The following is a 10216-nucleotide window of genomic DNA, read 5'->3' on the forward strand; positions in this document are numbered from 1 at the left end:
AGCCAATTTTGTTTGTCAAAATTTATTATACCGTGGCAACAAAAAGCAGAAAGTGTCTATTGCTAGTTACAGTCCCGGACACTTTAAAGCGTCGCCCTGGACAGAACAGGTTGTATGATCAACGTTTTTCTCAACATATAAACTGGTCAAACACTGATTTGCTGCTTTTCCTTTGCATTTGATCCGCTTGTTTTCTCCTTTTTTTCCCCCTTTAAAACTGTCACCGGTAAATTCCTCCGATCTCCCTCAGTGCCTCTTTTGGTCTGGGGAAAAGAAAACACCAAAGAAGTAAAAACGAAAGTCGGAGCAAACTTTGTAGCCTGTGTTCATACCACAGATTGGGCTATATTATCAACGTTTATAGAGGAAATATCTAGTCAAGCAAAATGTCCAACTTTTTTTTTTCTTCCAACGGCCAATCAACAAACATCCATTCCACAACTACAGACCGGGGGGCTGCGTTTTGCCCCAAAACTTTCTCCTCTCCAAGTTCCCGTAGGATTACGTAGTGAGGGAGAGGTCCGCAGTTATTCCGTGTCGGGACAGCAGCAGGAATGGTTGGTATAGGCTACATTATGACCAGCAGATGGCGATCCACCCTAATGAATAGGCCAACAGTCGTTTTCTGGGATTATGGCAAAACAGCTCAAAACAGAATGAAAATGATATTGCGTTCATGCGTTGCTGAAATAGCCTACTTTAAGCAAAGAAACATTTGTATGTAACAATTTTATAGGATGCGAATAACAAAATTATCATAATGAAAATCTAGGGTTCCTCAATTGTATAACTATTTTGAGATTAGAAAAAGTAACGTAATATTTTCTCTGTAACAGGCAATTTACAATAGTCGTTTTACATCCCTACACTTCACTGCGGTGGTGAGGTAGACAGATAGGTAAATAAAAACAAACCTATTTTTATTCCAAAAAGAATTCAGTGACTTTGACCTCACAAACATGGCTTCCCTACCTACCTTCCCTGACACGTACTTAAAAAATGGCGGAAATAGTGCTTCCGGCCCCTGCATGTTGGCCCCGTTCATTAACTGTCAATTTCCGGTTGAACACTCTTTTCGGTGAGGCTACGAACTCGCCAAGATGCCAGTAAGTACGCGCAGTCATATAAATCTACCATGTAGCGTGAGAAACTATCTGAGGGCCACAGCAACCGCTCAGATCTGTGCGCTATAATTTTCTGAACATTCCGATATGTAAATGTAATGATAAATGTATGCGAGCGTACGAGAATTAAATCCTTAAAAGATGAGCCACGCGCGTGCCATAGAGTGGGGCTTCACTGGGGTGACACAACATGGCGGCATGCATGGGCTATAAAGTGTGTATAGCTATGTCAACACATGTGTCCAACCCATTGACATTGGTTAAAAAGTATGCATTGTAAATGTGATTTTAGCCACGATAATCCGATGATCTTGACAGTACAATAATGTTTGTATACATAGAATGAAGTAGTGTCTATGATATGCATGGACTAGAAAGCATGCATGGGCTAGAAAGCATGGACGGAAAAGCAGCTATAGCAGTTAGCCAGTTGACTTTGTTGGTTTTCTAGTGAGGTGGCTCTTTTGATCTGTTTTCCCCACGCAAAACATTTGACAGCGATCGTGCGTAAGCGTAATACATAACATTGACCTCTGAACGTGATGTTACAGTGCGGAGGACTGCAGCTACGCAGTCGTTATCTAACAAAGTAGCGTTAGCAATATAGCAATGCTAGCTATTACTAGGATGACATCTGGCCAAATGAATGAATGAATGAATGAATGAATGGTCTTTATTGTCATTGATATAGTACAGGTACCATACAACGACATTTGGGAGGGGGGGCTCCCCTGGTGCTAGGAAAAAAATACTAAAAACAAGAAGGGAAAAGAGCTGGTTTACATAAATAAAGGCTATATACACTATCCACTATACTATACAAATAAAACACTGCTGTACTCTATGCTATAAATATCCTAACATTTCCTATCTCTGAACCTTAAATGTCAACATCGTTGTAACTAATAACTAGATCAGTTGTCATGCTCAAGTGTTTCAAGTTATAGCTCTTATGTTTGAGCGATGTACTGTGAGATACACACTTGGACAGCCTGCTCCATTGTCGAATGATTTTGTGTTTCGCAGCTCGCAAAGGACCTTTTGCACCCGACCCCTGAGGAGGAGAAGAGGCATCACAAGAAGAAGCGTCTTGTCCAGAGTCCTAACTCATATTTTATGGATGTCAAGTGTCCAGGTCAGTTTTTCCTGTCGTACAATCTTTATTATTCATGATCATGTGGCTCGTATCCCCTCACTAGGCTACCATGTCTGTGTGGAACAATATAGGCTAGAATGTTATTGTCCAAACAAGGAGAATTGTCATCCTAACCCCTCCCCCAATCGATGCAGGCCAGTTTTGGCAGACCAAGTTGTTTTGTCTGACTGGGCTGACTGGGCCTAGTGTGTTCTGCTCCAAGGAATGTCACGACAGTGGATATTTGTGCTGCTCAATTGTGGGTCACTGTCTGAGTGACAGTGGCATTTGTCTGTATTGTTTTAAACTGTTCAATTTGCCTTTGTGTTGCCCATTCATTGTCTCCGTAGCGAATGGGGTGTCAAACAGGGCATACAGTAACTTTTGTGGCTGTCTCACTTCGAAAGGACTCAATAGTGATTCATTTTGATAGTACAACTGCAAGAACATACCGTTGTCGAAATATTGGATTAACTTGACTACAAAACTTTGGATTTACTCCTATTGAAAGTATGACAATATCTGGGTCACATGATCCATGAAGCAAAACTGATCTCAAGATGTCTGACACGGCTTAGTGAGTGTGGCTAGTGTGCAACGTCTAAGTATAGTGTACTTTCTATAACATGTCTTGCACCTGTCCTGCTGTGAACCGTGCTCCACTGTCCCAAACCAAATTCCTAATAATATGTTTACATGTCATGGCAATAAAGTCTAATCTGATTCTAATTCTGACAACATTCATGGCCTCTGACCAGTGTTCCCATGTCTCCCCTGACCATGTGCATGACATGCGTTTGTCTCTGCAGGATGCTACAAGATCACAACAGTGTTTAGTCATGCCCAGACAGTCGTGCTGTGTGTAGGATGTTCCACAGTCCTCTGCCAGCCTACCGGCGGGAAAGCACGTCTCACAGAAGGTACAAGACTCTCTCCCACTTAAGCACTTAAACACACATACAGTACAATGGGAACAACACACAGAACTTTGCCTTGCATGTTGCCCATTCACTGTCTCCTTGGTGAATGGGGTGTCAAACGAGGCATACAGTAACTCTTGCAGTTGTATCACCTCGAAAGTAGTCAACAGTGATTCCTTTTGATAAGGTCAACTGCAAGAACACTCGTAATACTGGAAATTATTTTCTCAGGTTGTCTTTCTAGTTGGGTTAGGGTCTTGTTGAAACGACCAACCATCTGTCATCTACCTAGATAGATAATAAGTCGACTAATAACTTTTAATTCCACCCAGGGCATCCCCTGAGACATGCTACCATGACAACAGCGCAGCAGTGTCTGTTGCCAGGGGTGGCTGTGTACATAAAATAACTGCCTGGTTCTCTTTGCCGTTGTGGGTGGAATCAATTCCTTGTTTGCATAGTGACAGATTGGTAATGTTGGTCTGCTCTACATGACAAATTGGTTGGAACAGTTTCCTGGATCAATATTGTCCTTGCGTTAATGGGGTTTGGTACCGGTCTCAACGGTGGTGTTCTAAATCTACAGTCTGGGCGTCTGATGAAGCAGGAGTAGTTGCAAATCTCCTATTCCTTTATGCTCTGTTCACCTTGTTCCAGACAAAGTCACACGCGTTTCAGCCAAGTTTAAGATCCAAGGGTTTTGGTGCTCAGTAGTAGAGGACAATGTAATGGCAAAACTTTTACCTGGACCACCCAAAGCACAACACCGGAGCACTCGTATAGTCTGCATGACGTTTATTGCAGAGGAACAGGGTGACAGACGTTTCCACTTGTCTTCCTTGGAGTCAACAGAACAGAGTAGAGGGGATATATATTCTTGACCCACATAATTGGATAATTGACAGCCATTTAAATAATCGATGTGTATGAAATGAATAGAAAAAACAAGAATAAATAATGGCACTCATCACAATTATCTCAAACACGCTCGGTTGACCATTTACTCCACCAGAAGCAGCTGCATTAAGAGTGTATATCCAAAAGGCTTCCCTGCGTAGTAGTTTGTTGATCATGTCGCCTCCCCTTGGGGATGGCATAACCTTTTACATGCCTATAAATGTTAGGCAGGAGACCAAGCTGTGGTTTGCTTCATCATAGTGACGTGCTATAGCATAATCCAGATTTGTATTGCATATAGTGGTTGTGTTCCTATTCTCGCTGAGCGCTCGCATGGTCGGACCCACCTAACTAGACTTTAGGTTCTGTGGGAATAAATATCCAAAACATGTAAATATTAATATATTGTTGCTTTAGTTTAGACCTACATCATTTATGATTTCTGTTTGAGAAAATTGTGATGAGTGGCATTATTTATTATTTTTTCTTTTCTATTTTTTTTTTTTTTTATGGCTATCAATTATACAATTGTGGGTGGAGGATGTATATACCCCCCCTTTTCCTCTGTTCTGTTGACTCTTGAGAAAGACACAAGTCGTCACCCTGCTCCTCTGCAATAAACGTGCAGATTGAGTGCTTTCTGGTGTCTTGCTTTGAATGGAAGTGCCCAGGTAATAGTTTTTCTGTTCACCTTGTGTCAGTAATGAGTTTAACCCCCTACTACTGTCTGGCACAGATCGCCTTCAGTAGAGCTCCAGCTCCCCTTCAGTAAGCCACTTCCCTGTGGTACCATCTGGTCTTGTGTTAACAGTTGCATAGCCAGTCACTCCCAATATGTAGCCCACTGTAATAAGTATTTGGTTGGAGTGGGTTAATCTCTGTTGGCTGTACCTATATCAGATGGAGCTGATATGCATACAAGGATGCATATTTGGAATTGGGATTTAATTGAGCTCTTCTCTTGTCCATCTCCCTCTTTTCCAGGATGCTCGTTCAGGAGAAAACAGCACTAGTCGCCCAGTGATGAACCTCATTGGACAGGGACCATCGGAGGTGAGACGGGATGGAACGACAGGTTTTCCAGTGACTGCCCATAAAGTAACTCTGCGAGAGGAAGAGGAGGATGTAAAAGAAGCCGAAGACCGAGGAAACGAGAAATGACATGCAAAATATAAGATGAAGTTGACCTCTGATGTGTCTACACACAGACGAGAACCCTGGCCAGATGAGACTTCACTGTAAGACCACTCCGCCACCTGTCTTTCTCTCATTAATAAAGTTTAGGTTTTTCGTTAAAGAATCTGGTGTATATGTCTCTGATTTTGTTTTCTTTCATGTTTGACTGCACTTTTAAATTATTACATTAAAACTGTTATTACTGATGTCCAAAATGGGTCTTAGAAAATCTTTCTTGTCCATTCAGTGGAAAATGTATTTAGAATACTAGTATTGTGATGGGTTGGAGTGGGGGGAACCGAGGGTAGTTTATTTCCAGGGGTAGTGTTTGATCACACATTGGGGGCGTTTCATTTGTATTTTGCAGGCACCCATACGTCACGTGCCACTAGGAAGGTAGCCAAAGGGTTACACAGGAAATAGTGATCATACACCAGTAGTGTACATTTAAGTGCTTTAAGGTATTGATTAGTGACCCCAGCATCAATGTGAGGTAGAAATAAGGGGATAGGGTTTTGAAAACTGGGCTGTTGACCGACATACAGTTCTCAGAGAAATGAGCCAGGACAGTAATGCACTGAGGTAGTTTATTAGTGACAAGGGTGCTACATGTACTACATGCTACATGTACAAGCTACATGTACTGGTGTCATCGTGGGCTCCAGAGCCAGTGGCGTCTGCGGAGAGCTCGTTCTGTCTCGGGTTGCCATGGTCTGCTGTACACTACACACAAGACAAGACACCAAACCTTCATTAATAACAATTCAAGTCACCTTTATGTCATGGAGTTAAGTGGAGACATGGCGTGAGCTTAGAATTATAAGGTTTATCTCCGTTTAGGTAGTTCAGAGATATTGAGCGTCAAAGTTTTTACATTCCATTATGTTTTATGAGATTGAACCTTTGTATTTTATTAATTACTAACTCAAAAAGGTCAACATTTTAAAAATAACACCACACAGGCATTAATAAACACCTAATGGATCAGATCAAATTTTGACAAAAATGGAGATAGAACCTTATAATTCTAATGTCAAGATGGGACAGACACAGCAAACTTAATCACAATCCATTTAACCAAACAACAGAATGGGGGATGGGTTACAAACACAAGGCAGTAGGAATATCTGTAGAACGTTTCTTCTACTGTACTCACCTGTGTTAGTTGTAGGCATTGTCTGCATGCGGGACAGCATTGTGTTGTACACTGACAGACAAATAGAAGACAGCTCAAGTTACAAAACTGAGGGAGGGGGGGGGGAGTTCACAATTTCAAGCCCTTTTTATTTGAGCTGCATCTCAACAGTTTAAATTGTCATTCTTATTTCCTTCACATACATTGATATTAAAGAACTCGGCAGGAAAAAGCAGTGGTGATCAATGATTGGTTGTTATGAATAACATGGTTGGTCATTGAAGTTACCAAAGAGTAAGGTAGCAGAGCAGTATTTGAGGTTATAGTTTGTTACCTATGAACGTGTAGAGGGATTTTGGTTGCATCAGCTTTGATTTCAGAAATAAATATATTATTATAAATATATAATTTCACCCATAGTCAATTCCCTTGCGATTGTAATATGCCTGAGGAAATGTGCCTGGCCATTCCTTTGCGATTGTAATGGGTCGCACACCTTATCCTTTGTTGGGAATGATATTTAAGGTTTATTAAGGTTTTGGGTTAGGCCCGTCGCAGGCACCATTCTCCCGTGTTGTCCTTTGCACATGTTAACGTATGGTTAAAACTTACAGTGATCTGTTGCTTTGAAACTGTACTCACCTGTGTTAGTTGTAGGCATTGTCTGCATGCGGGACAGCATTGTGTTGTACACTGACAGACAAATAGAAGACAGCTCAAGTTACAAAACTGAGGGAGGGGGGAGTTCACAATTTCAAGCCCTTTTTATTTGAGCTGCATCTCAACAGTTTAAATTGTCATTCTTATTTCCTTCACATACATTGATATTAAAGAACTCGGCAGGAAAAAGCAGTGGTGATCAATGATTGGTTGTTATGAATAACATGGTTGGTCATTGAAGTTACCAAAGAGTAAGGTAGCAGAGCAGTATTTGAGGTTATAGTTTGTTACCTATGAACGTGTAGAGGGATTTTGGTTGCATCAGCTTTGATTTCAGAAATAAATATATTATTATAAATATATAATTTCACCCATAGTCAATTCCCTTGCGATTGTAATGTGCCTGAGGAAATGTGCCTGGCCATTCCTTTGCGATTGTAATGGGTCGCACACCTTATCCTTTGTTGGGAATGATATTTAAGGTTTATTAAGGTTTTGGGTTAGGCCCGTCGCAGGCACCATTCTCCCGTGTTGTCCTTTGCGCATGTTAACGTATGGTTAAAACTTACAGTGATCTGTTGCTTTGAAACTGTCAAATTGTTTTTCTTTTGTTGTTTTTTCTGAGTGAGGCAGTCCCACTCATATCTTTCATTTTATTGGACAGATTCAGTGAAGACAGACAGGAAAGTAGGAGGAGAAGGGAGAGAGGGCATGTCAGCAGGGCATGGGCCGGATTTGAACCCATGCCGACATGGGCATATTATGTGTGCACTGTAGACCGCGGTGCTAGACCACTGGACCACCCCAGGCCACGAAATTGGGTATTTTGTTGATACTCTATTCTCATTTTCTGTTAAAACAGCACAAGATAATCGTGACCAGGTTATTACAGAGTTTACCATCGATGTCTAATGTTCACATGCATTGCTAATGACACAGACTAGAGAGTAATCAGCTTCAGCTATTGGCCAACGCGTAATCTCCTCGCACGCCGATTTATCTTAATTTGAGGGCATGGTGAAATAGCATTTTGGGTATTCTCAATGGAATCTAGGATCCAATATGATCGACTGTCTGTCACACGGGGATGAGCAAAGCATTGTCAATCGTTATTAAGCATGACATGTCTTTTGGAGTAACTTGTGTTAGTTGATCATGTGACCACTTGTGTTGAGTTTGTTGGATCATGTCCATGACTGTATGAAATAATAATTGGGAATAACTATCTTATGTTTGAACCGTCATCTATTCTTCAGTGTTTGACTTTCATATTCTATAAGTGTGTCTTTCTGCAGAAGATTGTTTAGTACTTATGGACAAATTACCTATGAATAAGGTAGCAGAGACGGCCGTCACTGCAAACACAGCAAACACCAGGATGAGCTGGAAGTCCAGGAACTGGAGCCCGGCGTCCTGCCGGGCCAGAGCAGTCTCTCCTGGACACACACAAGACATGGGTGGTATTCCATCAACGTCGCTAAAGGACAATCCAGGCTTATTTTGATAAATCTCACGAGATTTCTAAAAAACAAATCCAGCCTTATTTTTTTACAAGTCTCACGAAACATCAAAATAAGCCTATTATTAAAATCATTAAAATCTTTTCCTTTAGCGACATTGATGGAATACCCCCCCATTGTTAATCAGGCTACAAGTCTGATTAGTATTTATTCAGTTCATGCATTCTTCACTGTATAGTTATCGTGAGCTTAGAATTATAAGGTTCTATCTCCGTTTAGGGCAGTTCAGAGATATTGAGCGTCAAAGTTTTTACATTCCATTATGTTTTGTGAGATGGAATCTTAGTATTTTGTTAATTACTAACTAAAAAATGTCAACATTTAAAAAAAAATAACACCACACAGGCATTAATAAACACCTAATGGATCAGATTATGTAAAGAACTCAATTTTGACAAAAATGGAGATAGAACCTTATAATTCTAACGTCACAAGTTGTAGGGTTATCTCCTCCCCTGCTTTCAACTGTGCCTGTATGTGCAAATGTGTGTGTGTGTATAATCCTGTTCTTCTTTTACCTTTCTCCACCAGGCTCTCCGTCAGTATGGTCACTGTGACGACATGTGTCTGTGGGGTCAGGTGGCTGGAAAGGGTTATGTTGACAAGTGGGGGCGGAGCCTGACCATTGACCCAGGAAGTAGTGTAGATGGACATCACCAAGAGGGCAGGGTCGTGTTGTGATTGGCTGGGTTGAGACAGCAGCACGTCAGGACTGTCAGAGTGGAACTGGACCAGACAACAGCGAGAGGAGAGACAACACAGTAGTCAGTAGACGCCGGTCATGCTTAAATGCCCAAATTGGCTCCCCATGCACACTCCCCAAAGAAAAAGGGCTTAGAGGATCCAAGTATATCTTCAGTTTGTTCATGTAACATATTTTCTGGAATACATTTATAATGAGTAGGAAGTAGGTGTAGTCTAGGTCCATCAAGGTCCGCCAGCCCTCAAACTCTGTGCCTGTGCCTGTGCCTGTGTCTGTGTGTGTGCGCGTGTGTGTGAGAGACCCACCCTGAGGGCTGAGAGCATGTCCTTGGTGCCCAGCACAGACAGCTCTGCCACGGGCTGCTCGGCAGACAGAGACAGGGCCGACACCAGGCAGTGGAACGCCGGCAGATAAGGCAGCTGCACCGGACGACCCAAGAAAGGGAGCGACAGAGTGGAGAGAGGGAGGACAGGGAGTGGAGACTGGCCCCGGAGAGAGGCAGACAGAGAGATGGAGAGGGGGAGGGAGGAGAGGAGTCGGAGGACAGACTCGGACTGGGGACGGACGGAGATCCTGCAGCTGTATAAACCTGGAGGAGAGAGAGAGAGAGAGAGAGTAGAGAGAGAGAGTGAGAGAGAGAGAGAGGGGGGGAGTGAGTAGAGAGAGAGAGTAGAGAGAGAGTAGAGAGAGAGAGTGAGTAGAGAGAGAGAGAGAGAGAGAGTAGAGAGAGAGAGAGAGAGTAGAGAGAGCAAGAGGAAGAGAGAGAGAGAGAGTAGAGAGAGGGTGAGAGAGAGAGAGAGGGAAAGAGAGAGAGAGGGAGAGAGAGAGAGTAGAGAGAGGGTGAGAGAGAGAGAGAGGGAGAGAGAGAGAGAGAGGGAGAGAGAGAGAGTAGAGAGAGAGTAGAGAGAGAGTGAGAGAGGGAGTGAGAGGGAGAGAGAGTAGAGAG

General features: G+C 42.5%; 1 protein-coding gene across 1 annotated transcript; it reads left to right on the forward strand.

Moving 5' to 3' along the window:
• The first annotated feature begins 1069 nt into the window (after window positions 1-1069).
• rps27.2 (ribosomal protein S27 isoform 2) lies at window positions 1070-5376 on the forward strand. The gene is made up of 4 exons (XM_080540913.1): window positions 1070-1106; window positions 2151-2259; window positions 3069-3179; window positions 5061-5376. Exons 1-4 carry the CDS (start codon window positions 1101-1103, stop codon window positions 5087-5089), a joined length of 255 nt encoding a protein of 84 aa, XP_080397039.1. The 5' UTR covers window positions 1070-1100; the 3' UTR covers window positions 5090-5376.
• The last annotated feature ends 4840 nt before the right edge of the window (window positions 5377-10216 follow it).

This window comes from Nansenia antarctica (genome assembly GCF_963989245.1).
Source record: "Nansenia antarctica genome assembly, chromosome: 10".
NCBI lineage: Eukaryota > Metazoa > Chordata > Actinopteri > Argentiniformes > Microstomatidae > Nansenia > Nansenia antarctica.

What these genes read in the sequence shown, in the direction of transcription:
- rps27.2 (XM_080540913.1), top strand. An exon ending in TATGGATGTCAAGTGTCCAG is followed by an intron (nt 2,260 to 3,068) that starts GTCAGTTTTTCC and finishes TTGTCTCTGCAG; the next exon opens with GATGCTACAAGATCACAACA. An exon ending in GAAAGCACGTCTCACAGAAG is followed by an intron (nt 3,180 to 5,060) that starts GTACAAGACTCT and finishes CCTCTTTTCCAG; the next exon opens with GATGCTCGTTCAGGAGAAAA.